General features: G+C 31.7%; 4 protein-coding genes across 4 annotated transcripts; 2 read left to right on the forward strand and 2 right to left on the reverse strand.

Annotated features, from left to right (window-relative positions):
• The first annotated feature begins 1,716 nt into the window (after window positions 1-1,716).
• LOC100786976 (cytochrome b561 domain-containing protein At4g18260) lies at window positions 1,717-4,097 on the forward strand. The gene is made up of 5 exons (XM_014770427.3): window positions 1,717-2,095; window positions 2,214-2,421; window positions 2,556-2,717; window positions 3,200-3,348; window positions 3,579-4,097. Exons 2-5 carry the CDS (start codon window positions 2,284-2,286, stop codon window positions 3,814-3,816), a joined length of 687 nt encoding a protein of 228 aa, XP_014625913.1. The 5' UTR covers window positions 1,717-2,095; window positions 2,214-2,283; the 3' UTR covers window positions 3,817-4,097.
• Window positions 4,098-4,264: 167 nt separating this feature from the next.
• On the reverse strand, window positions 4,265-6,423 carry LOC100776849 (uncharacterized). Its single transcript, XM_003519495.5, has 3 exons — window positions 6,168-6,423; window positions 5,657-5,728; window positions 4,265-4,624 (listed from the first exon to the last, which is right to left on the reverse strand). The coding sequence occupies exons 1-3, from the start codon at window positions 6,373-6,375 to the stop codon at window positions 4,329-4,331; spliced, it is 576 nt and encodes a 191-aa protein (XP_003519543.1). The 5' UTR covers window positions 6,376-6,423; the 3' UTR covers window positions 4,265-4,328.
• A 1,256-nt stretch (window positions 6,424-7,679) lies between these two features.
• On the forward strand, window positions 7,680-10,230 carry LOC100787518 (GDSL esterase/lipase At4g10955). The gene is made up of 2 exons (XM_003518456.5): window positions 7,680-7,961; window positions 9,104-10,230. Exons 1-2 carry the CDS (start codon window positions 7,855-7,857, stop codon window positions 10,110-10,112), a joined length of 1,116 nt encoding a protein of 371 aa, XP_003518504.1. The 5' UTR covers window positions 7,680-7,854; the 3' UTR covers window positions 10,113-10,230.
• A 6,899-nt stretch (window positions 10,231-17,129) lies between these two features.
• On the reverse strand, window positions 17,130-21,086 carry LOC100788044 (PLASMODESMATA CALLOSE-BINDING PROTEIN 5). Its single transcript, XM_006575586.4, has 4 exons — window positions 20,456-21,086; window positions 18,926-19,432; window positions 17,727-17,757; window positions 17,130-17,592 (listed from the first exon to the last, which is right to left on the reverse strand). Exons 1-4 carry the CDS (start codon window positions 20,514-20,516, stop codon window positions 17,415-17,417), a joined length of 777 nt encoding a protein of 258 aa, XP_006575649.1. The 5' UTR covers window positions 20,517-21,086; the 3' UTR covers window positions 17,130-17,414.
• Window positions 21,087-21,278: the final 192 nt, after the last annotated feature.

Raw genomic sequence — 21,278 nt, forward strand, 5'->3', positions numbered from 1 at the left:
ATTATGACACTTCAGTAATCCACGTTCCTTTACATTTTTCAGTGGTTCAAATTTCAGCCTAAACTTTATTGAACAGGACCGAAATCTTCCAGAAAAATCAGTATAATAACTCTAATACTACCAAGGCAGTCACGTACCTCTAGAATTTTTGGTTTTCCTTTCAGAATTGCAAGCTTTCTCTCAAATGAGTTACCAACAATCTGTAACAATCCATTCAAAATAGTTTATAAGATGGGTGGCAAATATAATCAAGGCGTGAAATGCCAAATCCCCCTCAAAATCTCTTGTCATGATTTTATATCTATGTAGTACAGCAGCATGTTGAAAGAAAGGAAGGAGGAGGGAGGAAACAATCTTAAATATTCACATTATATACATTTCCAGCAGAAGAGCACAAATATGTGGTGGAATTTGTAAGAAACAGAAAGGGGAAAGGAAAACAAGATCAACGGGAATAGAGCTGAGTATCTAGCAACACTTGAACAACAGAGTAGGGTCATTTAAACTAATGATTTATTTGCCATCGTAGGATATAAAAAATTGAATTATATATGTGACATTTTCATCAAAAGTTTCCATGTCCTGAGTCAAATTTCAAACTTCCTCTTTTACAGTATATCCAATTCTTTGAATAAAGTTGTACATAATAAATGTAAAATTTTATCTACTTGCCAGAATATAAATTATCTAAGTTTAAAAAACAGGCATGCAGAAGAAAGCATTGTGTACATAAAAGAATAAATGAAAATGAAAACAGAAAACTACATTTATAGGTAAATCAACATCGGTATATATACCAAAAAATTCTTGCAGAGTTCGGCAATCAATCTGTATTTGTATACATTTGCTCACTAGTGTAATGGAAAAAAGCTTTTACTACTATCAGTTTATTTTCGTTTTTATTTTAAATGAAAAAAGCTCACTTGGTAACTTGAACTAAAAATGTTTATTACTTGCTGAGCAGGATTATCCTGTCGCTGGTAAGCAAATTTATATTTACTAAAGAAAGATCACAAACTGAAGAATGGTATTAATAGTAATAATTACTAAACTAATATAAGCTCGTAATAAAAAAAAAGTAAAAATAAACTAATATAATAAGCAACGGTGAAGCGTTAACATGAATGACCACGTGCATCTGCAATGCATTCTTCAACCTACCTTTTACGGTTCAGCATTAGCACTTGCCCATTCTCTACTTAATTATTCTATTCCCAGTGTGCAAGTTCGCATATAATTTTAACTCACAATCACAAATAGGTTGCATCTACTGTGTTTTCCATATCCTATAATCATATTTGTGACCTACCATTGTCACGCAGATGCAAGCATGAAATAAAAATATAGGAAAAAGAATACTGAAAAACTTTTAATATATTGCAGGTCTGGTAATAATTATTAGAGGGACACTACTGAAGTTTTGGCTACAAATTTTAAATAATGGGAAATATTTAGAGTAATCACAAAGAAAGTGATAATGTATAATTTCCTTGAGATGGATTAGTCGTTTAAAAAATCATGGAAAGATATTAACCTTGAAGCTGCATAAAAGAAATGTGATTTGATATGAACAAGTATGCCATGTCTAAAATTGCCAACATTTTTTTTTTCAGAAAGGAAATAAACTTGGTAGAATTTGATTTTATTCACTTACTTTAATTGTTTTGTTCAAGCATGTTATAATAATGTGTGTTGAGCAGTGGGAAACAGAAGATAGTGTTTTACCAGGAAAGTCTACCGTTACCCACTTTGTCTTTTAGAAATCTGACATGCTTTTATCTTTTTTTCTGAAACTCCACATTCTCCACCATAAACTTAAAAAGCTTGTGAAAGTTAACCCCACAACCACAAGTTTGAAATCTCATTTCATTATATATCCCCACACCCCACTTTCATAACCATCATTTTTCATGCAACAATCACTCCTATTAGCCCATTATATTCCAAGAGTTTCACTTTATGCTGAAATATATAATTAAGAAGGTTAAAAATCTATCTATTTTCGGCTCATTGATGAGTTCACTCTTGCTTCAAGTTGATATCATTGTCTCCTGATCTGGACTCAACTGTTTTGTTGTGCTATCTGAGAAGAAAGGTAAGAGTGCTATGAATCCTCAAGCACACATACAAATATAGTCATGTAAGTTACCTTAGCCAGCTTAAGGAGAAACACATAAAAATTTCAAAATCTCAATAGTTTTTCTGCCTTGAAGTCTTCTTCACTATCATTGAGGATAGAGTTTGGCATCAATCATCATCATATTTTCAACAAAAGAAGGAAGAATGGGAGATCAGCAAAAGCTCAGTGCTTTCCTCTTTCACGTAAGTATTGTTTTTGTCATGTTTCTCCTAGTTAGCGCCTCTCAAGAACACAAGAAAGCTAAAGGCGGACATTCAAGCAAAAAAGACCATAACATGAAGGTATTCCATTCTTGTATTGTATTGTTTCTAAATTTTTATCAATTAAGTTGGTATCGTCATTTTGTTTATTCTTCTCCTTGTCTACATTTTGTTTGTGAAGCTACCTTTTTTTTGTGGTTGTTTTATGTATGAAGATGAGTTCTAGACTTCAGTTCGAAATCACATTACATGGGTTTCTCTTGTGGGCTTCAATGGCGTTCTTGATGCCTGTTGGTATACTAGTCATTAGACTGTCCAACAGAGATGAGAATCGAAGAAGACTTAGAATTATATTCTATGTTCATGCAGTTTTGCAGGAAAGTTATCTAAACCTAAAACCTCTGTTACATTATAATTATAATTTTAAATTATAGATCCAAATGAATAGAGAATAGCAAGATTCCAATTTTACAATTAATTTATTTGTCCTAAAGCTTGTTAGTCCCTACATAAGGTCAAGCGAGGGTATTGCTTGCATCTTTGTTTATTGAAAAGGACAATAATGAATGCTTTGAAGACAAGAAATGAGCTTTAAGAAATAATCGTCTTGGTTATTGGAAGTTCCAAACTTTCTTTGTCTCATTTTTTATTAGAGCATGTGAAAAGAACCACGCAATTGTGCTGTTGTCTGTATCATTAACTAAGTTTTAGCTCAAGTTAGAAAAAGGCAAAGTGAATGTAGCTCTACTATTTGCAAAAGCAACTAGTTTTTCTTAATTTTTTTTAAAAGAAGCTTTATTGCATTGATCCGCTTGCCTTTTAATTAATAATATGCACTTTTTGTATTTCTGTTCAACAGAAGCTTGCCGTACTTCTTGCCACTGCAGGAGCAATCATGTCCATAAAAAATTTCAACAACTCCTTCAACAATAATCATCAAAGATTAGGGGTAGCATTATATGGTATTATCTGGCTGCAAGTTCTAGTTGGTATTTTTCGACCACAAAGGTGAACCAATGAATTTCCTTCTGTAGAGAAAATCCATGCAATCCATTATATTAGGCCAATTAGCCATAGCTAAAATACCAAACTTAGACAATACAATCACACTTTTCTTAACTTTTAAATTTATTTTTCATGTTCTATGTTCATATGTTCTAGAAAGCCACCTTTAGTAACTGCTACAATTTTTTGTATGCAAAGCATGATGATTAGAACTATTTTCTTGTTCTTCACAGGGGATCCAAAAGAAGAAGTCTGTGGTTCTTTGCACACTGGATAATGGGAACTGCAGTGTCATTACTGGGTGTGCTGAATGTATTTATTGGCTTACAAGCCTACCAAGAAAAAACATCCAAAAGCATAACAACTTGGAATATACTTTTCACTGTTCAGATATCTTTGATTGTGATCTTCTACCTTCTTCAAGAAAAATGGGTCTACATAAAAAACCAAGGAGTGATTTGGGACAACTAACTACTGATTCCTACTTATCAAGAAAAAAGCTAGTTCAGAGGACAAGAATACAGGCACGAAGGCCGAGTCTTGCTGAGAAAGATTAACCAATGCAATGCCTTGCCATGGATGCAAGTATTTGAAACACTGATGGACCTGAATTTCTTTCCCTGAGATAAAATATGTTTGTGTTGGTTTCTTTTTTCATAGAAGGTACAGTCATTGAAAACTTTGTAATATCTTCCCGCGAGACACATTTTTTGTTGTATTCTTATTTTTTTTTTCATACCTTGAAATGTGGATGCTGGAATACTTCATGGAAATAGATCAACATCTTATCCATGATGTTTTTCTCAATGTTTGAGGACATTGTCTGTCAGTGTTTATAAGCATTTCAAAAAAAAAAAAAAATTGCTAACCAAAGGGGAAAGACAGACACTCTATCCCTAAAACAGGAGAAAACAAATAATAAGGCAAGAAATTCTATTAATATCACATTGATATATCACTTAAGTATGGCTAACTATAGTATTTCAAGGAAAAAGCTGTACATAGCCGGTTAATATAGCTATTCCTAGAATTATAAAAGGTGGAAGAATCACAAATGCTCCAATGGTTGCAAAGAAAACAGAATCATTCCTTTGAGACACTTCATTGAGGTAAGTTTGTCTCCTGATATTTCTCTTTTGTGAAATGGTCAAGAACTTCGCACTCACTTTCTTCAAGTTTTTACCTAGGGGTATGGTGAAATCATCATCCCTTTCTCCAAACAACTGCACGAGCTGCTCTCGGATTGTAAGTTTGCGAGAGCTTCCATCACTTTCATAACCTATAAACCAGAAATGTTCAATCTTTGTAATCCTTTTCCCAATATTAAAGAAAAAAAGAACAAGCAAATACAAGAAAGAGGTTATAAACAGATATGGCTATAAAATTTCTATTCTTTCACATAACTCATGAGACAAACATCCATATCAAGAGTGATTTATAACACAGAGATAAAAGTCATGGGAGAATTTCAAAAGTTAGACAATGCAAGATGGGGAGAAATAGGCATATGATCATACCAAAAATATGGACTTTACTCTTCTAAAATGAGAAATTATATAAGGGTGCATTCACAATCTATGAAGCACGGACACTCCAGTCCCTTGTCGTGTCCGGTGTCCGACACGCATCCGTGTCAGTGTCCGACACCGACACGACACCCGTATTACGTTCTATATTTTGGACATTACAGGTGTCCACGTGTCCGTGTCCGTGTTGGTGTTTCATAGTTCACAATTGATTTGAGTCAAAATAACTTGTAAACATGAGCCACTCCAAACTAAGGATAAATACATCCTTACTTTCCCACTTCACATTTTTTCTCACCTTAGAGGAGTCGAATTTTTAGTCAATTTTCAAACTTTCATGCTAGCTATTTTCCACCCATACAACTACTACTGCTAAACACATTATCTTGGAGAAACAAATCATATTCCAACGTTATTGTTTCTACTCTAAATTTGTATACTGTGCGGTATAAGAGGGAAGGATAAGGTAACATCAAAGGCAAGCTCTTTCATAGTATCATTGGTATTTTAATGATGTGGCAGCAATATAATCACTTTGTAACTTGTGATTTCGAAGGCACTACTCTTGCTTTCAATTTTTTCCTTCAAGATTCTTTTTTTCATTAATAATATTAGAACAAGTACATTCTCCAGTGTATATCTTCGGCATATTTCATTTAAACTAACAAGTTAACAACAAAAACAGAGGAGGAGTTTTTAACAGTGATAAAATTGCACTACAAGGACAGAAGACAACTAATATGTCTCCCCTACACATATCATTGATTTAAAGAAATGTTACGTACCACTATTAGGTGAGCTTGTAGATGTAAGTTGCTCCAAAAGATCCAGCTGTGCACGAGAAGAAGATAAAGATCCTAACAGCAAAGGTTCCCAGAAGCCAAGTCAGACATGAACGAGAACTTCATATTGTAAAATTTGTAAGTATTTTATAGAAATTTAAACTGGCGAGATAAAAAAGAAAATTACAAGAAGGTTTGAAACAGTGAAGAAATTAAACACATAATTTTCCTGCAAATATTTCAAACTTAATAAAAGTTCTGATTCATTTTTTCCGCTTGTAACCACTTGGATGCAACAAATATTAAAATATAACTGACATAATTTCTAACTTTTCTAAATATTTGTGGACTGCCAATCATCAAAGAAAGAATATTTTTGTTTTTAATATATAAAAACCAACAACTAATATAGAAATTCATGGTTATCCCCATAAGGCCATATTTGAATTTAGTAATAATAAAAAGTATTAAAAAAAGAGTGGGTAGGAAATGTTGTTAGCATATATAACATTACCAGCAGAAGCATCATCTTTCTGTGTAACTCCAGTGTCAGTCCCATGTGTTTGAGCACATGTTGTGAGCAAAGAGGAAAAAGGATGATAGAATTTGATGAGGTTGTTGTGTTTATGAGTCAGAAAGGAAGGCTTAGAGTGAAGAGAAGCAGTGCTACTGAGATTGATGGCCATACAGTGAGGATTTTTAGAGTTAGTTGCTAATGCCATTCATTTTGGTTTTAGCTTTAATTTCCATTCTCAGGTCGGTATTTTAATTGGCCAAAGGCAGCACCTCTCTGCCACAAATATTATTTGTGGAGGATTCTAGTTCTATGTAGGACCACAAAAAAATCCCCACCGTTCAAAAATATTTTTCTTTAACTAAATAAAGACACAATGTTAATTAAGTTACTAGAGTCTTTGTAATGGCTTGCGAATCCTAAAGAGCCCACTACGAGAGTCTTCGTCTTATGGAATTATTATTATTTAGTCACTTATGTTTATTTTATATTTTATAAGATATAACATAGTCATTTTATGTATATTTATAGTTTTTTTTACTAATTTATTGCTTAATATGCTGTGCGCGGTTAATATATATATATATATATTGGATAAACCAAAGATATGTATTAATAGGTTACCAGAAGTACCGAATGTTACAATGAAAAACAATCATAATTATTACTAATTGAAGTACAATTTAATCATAATTAAGTTAGTAAATTTTGTATATAAAAAAATGTTAGTAAATTTTGAATCATACATTCTCCATTTTTTTTATAACGTCAAATGTATTTTTTTTATTGGATCATTCTTGTAAAATTTAATATATCTTTTTGAAAGTGATTTATTTAAGAAGTAATTAAATTGACTTTATAAAATAATTTAACATTGAAGATTGTGCTTACTGCTTAAAAAGTGATTGATTTACTTTTATATGGTCAATTTAATTATTCTTGTAGTCATTTTTATAAGATCCAAGTTAAAAAAGTTAAGTTTGATTTTTTTTCTTCATAAAAACCAATATAAAATATCTATTTTATTAAATTTTATAAATATATTTACGACGAAAGAGATTAAACGAATTAAAACTCAACAAAAAAAAAGATCAAAAGAATTAAAAGTAATAAAAATATTTTTAAAAAAATATGTCCCATTAATGTTAGAATAATTTTGAAAAAATATATATTTAAACCAAATTTAATGATAGTATTAATCACATAAATTAATTTTTTTTAATTTTGATGAATTATTTAATTAATTATATCTTAAAAAAAAAATCAAAGGAGTACTTCTTAAATGAATTACTTTTAAAAACTATATTAGTATATTTTTTAAGAATACACCAATAATACAAAAAAATGATGTGGAAGAATACAATGTCAGTGTTTCTTTTGAAGAGCATAAGTTCCAATTCCAGTGAAATAAAACAGCAGCATGTATTCTCTGTCAATTAGTTCCAATTCCAACCGTAAGTACTAAATACCGTATTTTAATTTAGAAAAGAAACAAAAAAGGTACGCGTAAAGTGCATTGAAATGAAAACTGATCGTTGATTGCCCTAGTTGGCACCTTTCCGTAAGAAGCACAAGTTCTCTCTTTTTCTTTCCACCGTCACCACTCACCATGCAATGCAAATAACCCAATTAAGAAACCAACCAACCAACGAGGCTTGTTCTGTTGTGTTGTTTGCTTAGTACGTTAATGGCAAACCAGGTGGTTCCTCGTGAATCTCACCCTTATGCCTTTCATGTCTCTGGCCCTCGCAAGTTCACTTCCCTTAATTGGAGGGACCTTATCATTTCCAGTTGGTCAGTACCTATTTCAATTCTCACTTCAATTTGGTCTTTCTTTCACTCTTGCAATGTTAGAACAAATGGGTTGGGGGTGTAAAGTTGTAAACTTTACCAAATGGGTTTACAAAGTTTATGAATTTACTGTTTGTGATTGAAGCAGCCATCATGAAATGGAAAAAGATAGCAAAATTTATCAAACTGGGTTTCATGTATCGTAATAAATAAGAGATGGGTTGTTTGGATTTTCGAGATTAAATGATAGAATTAACGGATTCCGAAATCTGCATAGGTCAATGATATGTGTTTGTTTTGGTTGCCTTATATATATGCTTATGATTCTCCTCCTTGCGCTGTCAGTCAGAACAGTTATTTTTTTTTCTTTTTAATTTCCAAGTTACAATTTTGGTAATTCTTGATTCAGTATATTTATCTGTTTATTGTTATCTTCATCATCATACCCAATAAAAAGTTACCTTAATTATTAAGCATTTGTAATAAAATTTTGGGGACTTAATATAGTATTCTCATTATGATTATTTTATACAGGGATTTGGCTTCGATAAAGATTGAACTAGATCACTTGATGACGTTATGAATAAGCTTAATTTGCTGTACCTCGGTTTATTCTAGGCTTATTTTAGAGAAATAAGAGCTTATTTTATCAGTTTTCTGAAAGAGACTTTAAAAAATAATAATAATAACTACTTCTCATAGATATAATATTTCATTCCCAAACCAAACATGTACACAACAGGACAAAGAAAGGAAAGCATTTACAGATTTGCATAGTGGATATTTTTTAAAATTAAAATAACTTCTACTGCTTGGATTGCCTTACTGGGTGTTTTGGACCGCAGGAAAAAATGTGTATCAATCCATACTGTAGCTCTGCATTAACGTGATTCCTGATGCAGTTCAAAACACACCTTAGAAGCCTTTTCTTTTTCACTTTTGAATCTGTTCCATGTCATCTTAAATTTGGATCTATACCATGGATCTTTCATTGTATGGATTTTGTTCTTGGCATTAACTTTAGCAAGAGCCATTTATCCTTCATCTGTCAAATCTGATGGAAAGGAAACCCATAGTTTTATTTTCGTTCGCATTTTTTTATTACATTACATGTATGAATGACGATGTTGTTTTTGTTAATACAGGAAGGATGCAAATTATAAGAGAACTGTCATTGCCTGCTTTATACAGGCAGTATACTTGCTTGAACTTGATAGACAGGAGAAGAGAACACAAGGAAATGCTCTTGCCCCAAATTGGTGGATTCCCTTCAAATACAAGCTTAAACAAACACTAATTGATGAAAGAGATGGATCCATTTTTGGCACAATTCTTGAATGGGATAGATCTGCTGCATTGGCTGACTTAATACCAATTAGACCAAGTGGTGCCCCCAGAGCTGTCTTAGCACTCAGAGGAACATTACTCAAAAGCCCTACAATGCGAAGAGATATCGAAGATGACCTACGTTTTGTTGCTTGGGAAAGCTTGAAGGGCTCTGTGAGGTTTAAAGCAGCTTTGGAGGTACTAAAATCGATTTGTGGTAAATACGGAAGCAACAACGTATGCATTGCAGGGCATTCCTTGGGGGCTGGTTTTGCTCTTCAAGTGGGAAAAGAACTAGCAAAAGAAGGGACTTATGTGGAGGCACATTTGTTTAATCCACCTTCTGTTTCACTAGCCATGAGTCTCAAAACTATTGGAGAAAAGGCTGAGTTTGTGTGGAATAGGCTTAAATCCATGCTTCCTTATAGTGGTGAGGCTCAAATCAGCAATGATGTAGACAAAACTTCTTCAAGTGTAGGATTGAAGAGTAGGATGCCTCAACTATCTGGTTCTGGTTTGAAAGATGCAAGTTTGGGGGTAGCAAAATGGGTTCCTTATTTGTATGTTAACAATGGTGACTATATCTGCTGCTATTACAATGATGGTGCTGGCACAAGCACAAAGGTGAATGTAGGAACTACAAATGGACAAGTTTCAGCAAAGTTGTTTGTTGTCTCTAAGGAGAAACAGAAGTTTCTTGAGGCTCATGGCCTGGAACAATGGTGGTCAAGTGATGCAGAACTTCAGCAGGTTATCCATAGTAGCAATCTCATAAGCAGGCAGCTTCGATCTTTGTACACTGCTGCTCCTTCCCAAGTAAACTTATAAGCAGGTGGTGAAATGTAATTTAAAATAAAATAAAAAAAACAAGATTTGTATTCCTACATGTTTTCACTGAAATTTGATATTTGTAGTATGTTGTAATTCATACTATTTTATTTTACCACCGAAGCATCTTATTTATCAACTACTAGTAATGAGTAGGTTATAAAAGTTGTCAAAATTGATGAATTGAAAATAATGCGCTATTTTGACCGATGTGTAAATCCGATCCTACACACTAGAGTTAAAGATGGAAATGGATCAGGTCGTCTATTATGGACTTTTAGCCTTTACTATTTAAGGTCTGACTTGTTTATTATAAAGATCATACTCGAATTTTTTGAAAAGTCTATTTAAATAAAAAGATCAGGCTTAAGTTAAAAAAAAAAACTGTTAGGTCTGTCACATTGATCTGTTTGATAAATCAATCTTTTAAAAAAAGAAATAAAATAAAATAAGACAAAATCTAAATAGCTTAGTCTAATTAAAGTGTTTTGGTTATAATTCTTACTTAAATCAATGTGATTAATGAATTTTAATCTTATAATAGAGTATTCTAATTAACTTTAACTTTTCTTTTTGTGCATAAATTAAAAGGGAAATATGTGTTTTTTTTATATTAAATTTAAAAAATACTATACAAATTTTCAAAGTTTAATCATTAAATTTTCTTCATATATAATATTTATTATAAAATAGATTTTTTAATAGGCTTACAAGGCAAGTCAAACTTTTAAATAAGCCAAGTCAATTCTATAACAAAAGCCTATGCGGCATTGCTACGTGCACTCAGAAAAATTACTGATACACCCAACAATTGCATGATTTTTCCATTTTATCCTTCCGTAAAAGGGATACAGATGGATTAATTCGTATGAGAATTAATTTGTTAATAAATTAAAAAAAACATATGAATTAATTAATCATATGAGTTATATTAAAATTAATTGTCACAAAATTTATTATTTAAATTTACATCCTCATCTTGTGTTAGGTATATGAGCAATTTCACTGGTGCGCAACACAATTACCTTATCATTATTATCATCGCAAAACACACAAACAAAATAAATATGTATACGATGTTGATAGATAGGTAGACACATTTATTTTATTGATTCAAGGATTTAATGAGCCATGGGCAGGATTTATGTAATTAGCCTTGTCTGCTGCAATTTGAGATAGTATTTGGATAGGGGTTTAATGTTGAGATATTAATTCTCTCTGCATAGTTTTTGTATTTTGTTATGTGAGAATAATTTTTGTAGACACTAGACAGTCTTTTAATTTTTTGTTGATACGGATTTAATTAATTTAACACTTATTATGTGGTGAATATTGCAAGACTTTTTTTTAATATTGAAAAATAGTCAAAATTAATTACTGAATATCTCTTTATGAAAAAATTGATTAATTATTTTTGGTACATAAACAAATTTGATTAATTTAACTCACCATAAATTTTTTCATGGTGTAAATTAAATTTTAAAAAGTTAAAAACGGTTTTTTATCAATATATGATGAAGGAATATTTATAAAATAGAAGAATTAAGAATTTAGTTTTTGTAAGACAGTTTTGTTATCGTTATTAGTTTGTTTTATCATCTTTAGGCATATTCAAGCATTGCGCTAGGTTTTGGGAAACTACCAACTAACCTAACAAGACTACCTAACTGAATCAATGTGAAGACAACGTTGCTTCCATGGGCCAAACTGAATCAATGTTCTAGTCAAAGTCAAGACTGTACTTGGGCTAAAAGATCTTACAAAAACCATGAAACAACCACACATTTTATGATGCAGTTATAAACTTTGTTAGTGAAGCATTTTTCTACTATGAAATAGAAAATAATTATGTATTTTTTTCTATAAAATTATTGTAAATAGGAAATCATAAATGGCGTTTTGATAATATTGGAGTACACGCACACACAATTGTCTTTTTCTCATTTATGAGATTAGTTTTATGCTATTAGCTAGTTAGTAGATCAAACAATTAGTTGTATGTTTAACTATCAAGTAGTCTATTATGTTGAGTGTGGTTGAGGGACCGGGTGAAATGAGATCTTTTAGTTTTCTTCCTTTCTCTTTTTAGCTTTAGTATATATATCATCCATTGATCCAATACTGTTTTCGTTATAAATTTTTTGTCACTTCATTTTTCAGATGTATGCAAAATGATTATTCAACTGATACTGGATGTTAATTTTAACAATGAAATTATATTTTTAAAATTTTTAGGATAAAATATGTTTGAGTCTCTCTAAAATTTAAAAAATATTAATTTTATTCTCATAAAATTTTTCTTATTAATTTTGTCCTTGTAAAAAAAATATTTTTTTTTACTTTCATTGATAACTCAGTTAGATGATTTCGTCATGTGACTAACAAACTTGTTTTTTTTTTCCTACCTTTCCAAGCATACTCATAAGACACCATAACCTATTTTTTTTTTATCTTTCCCCCTTAATCTCATAAAAAAGTGCAAGAAAATCATCTAGAAAGTGACGGAAAATTTCAATTAATGGGAGTGTTTAATTTATTTGTAATCTAATTACATGTGTAAATATAGTAGTCACGCTAGATTACCGTCCAATGAAATTATCATCGAGAACTAGAAAAAAATATATTTCATTTTTATAAGGATCAAATTAATACAAATTTTTTTATGAAGATGAAATTAATAATTTTTAAATTTTACGGTGATCCCAAACATATTTTATTCTAAATTTTATTATCAACATTTTAATTGTTATCAATTTTTAGAATTTTCTTATTCGTCTAATATTCAAATTATATTTTTTTCTCTTGCCTTTTCTTCTTTTCCCTTCTTATTTTATGTTAATTACTAATAAGTCAAAATTGCTATTCTCCTAAATTTATTTAGCCATGACCACTTGGATATTGATAGTTATGATATATTTCATGTTTGAATGTATTGAAAGAAGTGCTAAAAAATAATTTTCCATTACAAGTATTGAAATTTCTTTAAAAAATTAAGTTTTTTTTAAAATAATGCATTAGTTATAGAATATGGTTAACAATACTTAAAACTAATACATGCACTTAAAGATTTATTTTTCAAAATTAGAAATGTTGAAATCCTATTTGAGATTAATAATATTACAAGATGGATTCAATGAATTATCATACTAGCTTTTGAGAGTCAAATATCAAAATTAATTTACTGTAAAAGTTTAATTAATAATTTTGCAATTCAAAAAATAAAAAGTTGATGTTATATTAAGGCTCATACATAAACTTTGCACTAAGGTCTTGAATTATCTAAACACAATCTTACAAATGCCAAACTATATACAAACATTAAGAATTGAAAACAAATAAAATTGTTAAACCCTTAAATTCCAATTCATGTAGTTAATTTTTAACTGCTCTGTACTTTTTTTTAAAGGCTCTATACATCACTTTAGTTATTTTGGAAAATTTAGATCAATTTATTTTGTCCATTAAATTAATATAATTTGTAGAAGATCAAAATAATAATTTGATATTACTCGTGTCTCAAGGAGATTAAAATAAGTATTTTATTTTCTTAGTTTGAAAACTATTTTTGAAATTGAACAATCCTTTGATTTGGTTATCAAAGATGGAAAATAATATCTCAGCAGCATAGAAAAAAATGATACAATCACAATTTTTTGGTCATGAAATGGCGCTATTGTAACATCCCAATTTTTCGTAAATAAATTTAAAAAGCTTTTTAGTAAAAATAAATAAATAAATAAATATAGAGCAAATAATAGGCTGACGGTATAAATAGTTATGTTAAGTCAGCTGCCTACTTTTGGCCTCATTTTCGTTTTTCCTCTTCTCCTCTCAAAACCCTTTCTTCTTCCCGCAGCCCACCAAACCTGTCTTAGTTAAACGACGATCTCGAACTCGTTCACCGTTGGATCATCGTGAAATTTGAGTATCATGTTTGCAACCCAATTCCGAACATTCTCACAGTTGGTAATTTCAAAATCATATCTAAGCTTAGAGAAAAGCCCTTCGCATTGTAGCATTTTAATTTTCCGCAGAAACCCAAAACTGTCTCGGTAAAACCATGATCCCGGTTTCGTTAGCCGTTGGATTTTCATGAAATTTGGATATGTTGTTCGAAATTCAATTCCGCACGCTTCCACCGTTGGGATTTGCGAGAAAATATTCGTGGAGGAAGAAAAAGGAATCGCATGAAGACAGTACAAGTGGAGGTTTCAATCTCTTCTCCGTCTCTCTGACGTTTGGGAATTCTATCGGAGCAGTTAGAGGAATAATTGAAAGAATTTCAGGGAACCGCTAGAGATGTTGCTATCGCTGGCTGAAGACACGTGAGTCCGCTCAGAGGTAAGGGATGAGTTATTCACAATTGGGGATTAGTGAGAACATGTGTAGGGATCCTTAGAGGATTAAATTGAGGTTTTATTTTGAGATGTTTATTAAATTACAATTTTTCCTTTATGATTATAAATAAAATATTGATGTCCTAATGAAGATTGCTTGATAAATTGTGCTCTTGATATTTGTATGTTTCGACCTATGATTTTGATATAATTGTGTAATATTATTTGAGGGGTTTTAGTCCTCATGTTGTGATGATCTTTTATATAAATTGTTATATTGAGGATATGAAATGATGATTCAAATTGTGAGTATGTGATGAATTGTAGAATAACATGTTGCTTTGAGATTATAATATTGTTATTGAGGTTGAGTATAAGTGTAAAGTTGAACATGTGTTAATTTGTGAGATACGTGTAAACATGTGATGGTGGATTGTCACACTATGAGATGTGAAATTGTGAATGAGTTCTAGTTGTGGATAAGTGTGTAGTTAACACTTGATGTAAAATTACTTGTGTTGTAAGCTATGAATTATACAATAACCCGACCAGTGTTATCTTGAGAAAAGTGTAAATGCGCAGTGTTAAAGAGAAAATGTAGGTTTCCTATTTAGGAACCCGTGTTAAAGAGAAAGTGTAGGTTCCTATTTAGGAACCAGTGTTAAATTGTAGCGCAATATGTTGTACGTGCTTAAGACACGAGTGTGAGGTCGTGAGTATTGTATAATTCACTAGCAGTGTCTGTGTGCTAAAATGATTTTAGGGGTTGGACCTGAATCAGGAGGGAGAGACCCTGACGGACTCTTCGGAGTGTAGGCCTTGGGGGTCACCGGGTTTAAGTGCTCCTTTAAGCCTATGCTGATCCCATATGGTTGGAGCATTCTCGCAAAACATCGTGACCCTGACTGGTCTCCCTATGATCTTACTTAGTGAGAGTGACCTGACAAACCCATGGTGTGGTGTGTCTTGTTATGTACTCCTAAGCGCCCCATGGTGGTTTTTCACTGACATGGTACCACATTGCATATAGGATTGAGTCTTAGCATAACTATTGCATATGCTTGCTAATTGATGTGTTATTATATCTTAATCGAAGTGTGGGATTCTTGTGTAATGTGATTGATAATTGAAAAGTGAATTTTGAATGACGAAGTGATGAAGTTACGTGAGCTATGTTTAAGCAAGTGGTATCTCATTTATATAATATGTATATTTAATTGTCTTGTTTCTCTATTAGCTAGGAATGTGATAACTCACTCCCTGTGTGTTGTTGTGTTTGGATCCTGTGATGATCTTGAACTTGTGTTCGGGGGAGCAGATGAATAGGTGGATGACTATGAAGAACCTCATGCTAGAGGACACGGAAACACAACGCTCTGATAGGATGTGACATTAGGATATAGGTTCTATATTAATTGTATGAAGCTTAGACGACCTTGTTGAGTCGAGAATACTTTATTATTTATTTGGACAAGTTTGAATATGATGTAGAAGAAAATGAATGTGAGCCTTTTTCTCCTTTGAAAAACTTGTTTAAAAAAAAATGTTTTAAAAATACTTTTAATTAATATTTGAATTTTTTTTTATTCCTTATTAGTATATATGTGAGGGGTAGAGGATGTCACAGCTATCATGAATCCACATTTGGTCACCCAAAAAGAGAAGCCCAAATGAGAATTTCTGAGTCCACTCCTTCGTTTACCGTTTGATAGTGCAACCACAGAGAACCAACAAACCAGAGAGAGATACCAACTAAAGGGCTCATTATTTTCTTCAAAATTAACTAGGGGAAAACAGGCAGTGTCTAACTGTTTTTCCATGTTTTTTTAAATAAAAAAAATTAGTGGGTGATAGTAGAAAGTAGTTATATAAATAAAATAATAACTTATGAATATACTAATAGGAATAAAATACATATAAAAATATGTATACCAAAATATTTTGTTTTCTTTATATATAATCATCCCATATAAATTAAAGTTGTTGGTTTTTATAATAATTATTTAAAAAATTAAAATAATTTTTAATTAATTGACAATATAAAGTTATATATATATATATATATATATATATATATATATATATATATATATATATATATATATATATATCAGAGGGTTAGATTTTTTAAAATAAGTTAAAATGTATTTACTCTCCATTTGATTTAAAATGTACAATTATCTTTACTAGAAGGTGGTGAGTGACATGTTTCTAGGAGGTAGTGCAGTGCAGGTTATTGCGTGTGAAGGTAAAGTTGTTGGTTGTGTAGTGTAGTGACTGAAAAAGGTAACCCTAACCCCAGTGGTTGGAGGATGGCATGGGACATTGGTACTGTTTATCCTCTTCCTGCTCTCTGCATATGCATGCAGTTGAAGTTGAAGTTGAAGAAGATGTGGGAATTTACCAAACTCCAGCAAATCAATTTCAATTATTACTATGGCTACAAACACAATGAGTAGGGGACCTGTGCCCTGTGGCATATCAGTACATGCCATGTGAAAAAATTCCAATGGTTAAACGTACGGAAAAAATGTTTGTCTATGAGTTGGTCATTATATATCTATAAGAAATTTACATTTTTTAGTGTAATCCATTCTGTTAAAGATTAGATTAGATGTTAGAGCCTTAGCTTACACAACAAAATTGATCCTAGTTTATATAACTAAACAGATAAAGGGCATAAGGCAACTTTAAAGATATATTTATTTTTCCAAGTTCTAACAATTCAACAGAAAAAAAATGTGAGCAACACAAAGAAAATTAAATAAAAAAGGTATGTACAGTATATATATATATATATCTTTGCAAAATGTCCATCATCTTAAATTGCCTTTTCTTTCTACCATGTGTTTCTACCATTTATGTACTGTTGATGGTCATGTAGCTGTTGGCTTTTGTGTCTCTCAAAAAGTTTAAAGGGGCAAAAAAATTTGCTCAGAGCAGCAACTTCCAACTCTCAACCATTTTAGAGATAATTTCTTTGCAAAGTTGAAATTATCCACAAAATGACACAAATATCTGCAAAGCTATTTAGTGTGTCAGGTGCAGCAGCAGAGGAGGGAGAGGGGTTTGTGGGCACTGGCACTGAACCAAAAACGTTGGCACCGTTTGAGTTTGTTGTGTTCAAAACTGATGTACTAGTGCTGCAATTTTAGATACCAAGTAAGTTAATATGATATTTTCTGTTCCAATTGTTGCAACATGTAACAAATAAAAGCATAGTATATGTATATTAAAAAAAATGAAAGCATATATATGGTCAAGAAAGGGTTATTACCTAGTGGATGGATATTGGCATGCCCCAGTGCCTGCAAAACACGTAAATGCATTCATCATATGTTCTCAACCAAAAAATTATTAATAATGGAAGAGCATAGCGTGCTGTGCCCTGGAAATAAAACAAAATGTACCTCTAATCTTAATGTCCATGTTTGTACAACATAAAGGTGTTGTTGTGTTAAGCGATAAAAATTGTTATAAAAATGGACACGTGAGAGGTGATAGTGAATATTACAAATATATAATTGGTTAAATAAGCACGTCATTCAACTATGAGAAAAATAAACTAAAATAAGCATATATATATATCATTATTTTTTTATATAGTTTTTTAAGATATTTTTTAAAATAATTATTTTTCTGTGAATAATCCTAATCGACGAGTTCATAAATTTTGTACAAAAGAATTATGCATTTTGAATTCAAGTGGCTAATATTATTTTCCTCCATATATTCTTATGCTAGGTATATAAGCACAAGTAATGAAATTTTTTTGATGAATACCGATACTTATAGATACATTTGTTATAATAGATAAAGGAGGCTTTGGAGATGCTACTTCCAAAAAAGTTAAAAAAAGTTTGACTTTTGCATCACTTGGATGGCAGTTTTGTGGCTCCTGCATCCCCAACCCCAAGTCACAGTCTATAATCAATTCAAATATGCAATAAAAGTTTCTTCCTTTTCTAGTCTTTTTAAAATGGAAGGAACCCAACAATCATGCACAGGGATGTGTCTGATTACCAACCCAAGGGACCCTACCTTTGTGTATCAACTTGGCACACACTTCTACTACTAGTTTTGCAGACTCCTTTCCTTTTAGAATATCATCATCTACTAAACTTCAACTTCTATGTTTTGAGTTTAATTATATTTTTGTCCTATTTTTTAGTTTTACAAATTTTTTATTTTATTTTTTGTTTATTAGTGAATTTGACCTCTATTATTTTAATTATGCATTAGTTTATTTGTTAACTTAACAACTAATATTTAATAAAAATACTATGTGACAGTATAATAATAGAATGTTATGTCAATATGATAATATTAATGTGAGAATGTATTAGAGTGACATGTTAATATTTCTATTAAATATTAGATGTTAAGTAAACAGATAAATTAAAATGCCACAACTAAAATAATGGACTCAAATTCAAATAAAGAAAAAAAATTGAAGGATGACAGCAAAGGCCTTACTTGGGTTAGTGCTAATGATGACAGCAGTTCCACCAAAATTGCAGCTATTTGGAACAGGATTCTTTTGATAATACTTATTAAAGGCATAAGAAGCATGGTTCCTGATGGAATTTGGGTTGTAACAGCTTCCACCAGGTTGAATTGCTGAGCAATCAGCACCACCAAAGCCACAAGCATAGTCCAATGCAACTTGTAGAGTAGTCTGTGAGGCAGTTGGACTTGCAATACACCAACTTGCACCTGAGAACATTGGGGAATTCACAGTGGTTGGAGTGCTAAATGGGATTGTGGAGGCTGGAGAGACCGTGTCAGGGTTGGAATTAGGATTCAGGAATGGAGATGTTGAAATGGTGGGAGTGGTGGGAACTAAGTTTGGAATGGTGGTGATGGGAGTGGTAATATCCCTTTGGACTGTAGAAATTGAGGCAGTTAATTCTTGTTTCCTTTGATCATGTCCTAGTAGTACATTCACATGTCCAGGTACTTCCTTTTGTGTCCTAATTGAACCTGTGTTTGAAATGACAACTGAATTACTTTGTTCTGTACTATATGTCCAAAGTGAAGAGAGAAATAAAAAATATACATTTGAAATCAATTCAATGCATGACTTTTTCTTTTTCGAAGGGGGGCAAAAAAAGTGTAACTGGGTTCAAATTTTGCCTATAAGGCTATAACATTCAACCTGGTATGTAAAACAAAATCTGTTTTGCTATTCATTAAAAAAGTTGTAGAAATTTTGATTCAAACTAATTACTATAATTAAGCCCTTAGACCTCTCCATTATTTTAAAAGGCAACAACTTGGAATAGTGCATCTAGAAGGGAAGTTACGGACAGGTAGGGTATCCTATGCAGAGAGAGGCATATATGAGTCAAAGAAGTTGGGCCCTTTGTATCTTTTCAAGAAACGGTGGAATTGGAGAAAGGTTGGATGCAACCGTCCTATGCGAAACCCCATAAAAATTTGCAAGAAAAGGACTTGTTTAAATTTTTATATGGTGTGGCTCTATGATTGCTGGAACAAGTATTTAATGGAATAATATAAGAGACAATTTTTTTATCTAGGAAAATTATTATCCATAAACAAAAAAAGTGAAAAGCTTCTCAATTAGTAACCTATGTTCCAACAGAAAGAAGCCAGGATGGACTATCAAACTTTAAAAAAAAAAAAGTGATTTTCTCCCTATGAGTCCAACATGTATATCCATACTGATACTAGTAGAACTAAAAAACTAGAAGAGGATAAAGCAATTGAGATGCCAAACTTGAGAGAAGGAAAGATCTTTTTGTGATTTCAGAATTCAAAACATATTCAAGGGGTCCAAAAGAATATTAGTTAAAGAGAAAAGCACAAAATATGTGCAAAAGATAAAGAATAAGCACTTAAAAATTTGAAAACAGAAGGAAAATGAGAACCAAAGACAGTGAGAATTAAGAAACAATATCAGAATAGAACCATCAGAGCTAAACCAAAGATAAAAAAAAGGGGAAGATAGAAGAACTATAGAATAAACTAGAGAAAAGGGATTACCTGAACAGAGGAAATGACACATTAGGAGAAATATTACATAGTAAAATACACTCCTTTTCATCTTTAATCTCACTATTCAGCTTCTTCTTCTGTGGCACTTGCTTCTCCTCTCTCACTTCTTTTTCAATGTGGTTCCCCAGTAATAGTAGTTCTTCCTTTGATTCAATGAAAGAGAAAGGAAGATATGATGAACTAGAGAGGAAAAAAGGGAAGATGGTTGTTTTGTGGGCTAATCATGCAACTAAAAGTATATATAGTGGTAGTGGAAGACTATGTGCGGTTGTGAGAGACAAAGGAGAGGGTTTTAAGAAAGAAAAAAATGGGGTGTGGTGTGGGATAGTGCTGGAGGCAAGCAAGAGAAGGATCAAAAAGGAGGAAAAAGGTGGGGAAGAAGAAGGTTGAAAACGAAGTAAAGGAAGAATTGTTTGGAATATAGACTCGGTTTGTGGGCTTGTAAGTGATGATTGTAGTGATGGTGCTTATGTGTACATTTTGCCTTGCTCTTTTCTTTTTCTATTCTTCTTTTACTGTTGTTGACTTATTCTAATTCTTCTTCTTCTCTTCTTTTTCTCCTTTATTCTTAGCAGGATATAAAATGTATTGCAAATTTGCAATATGACAGTACTTTGTTGTGGAAGTCTTAATTTGATTATGTTCAAATGCCTAGTGGTTTATTTGCATTATGCCAATGGGAGAAAAGAAACATTGTATTCAATCTTCTTCCGAATATATCCTCTATATGAAAATTGTGTTTCTCATTTTCTCTGCTGTCTTTACACTGCTGTTATTATGTTCCTAAATCAATGGAAAATTAAAAGTATTC

Source organism: Glycine max, chromosome 2 (assembly GCF_000004515.6).
Source record: "Glycine max cultivar Williams 82 chromosome 2, Glycine_max_v4.0, whole genome shotgun sequence".
NCBI lineage: Eukaryota > Viridiplantae > Streptophyta > Magnoliopsida > Fabales > Fabaceae > Glycine > Glycine max.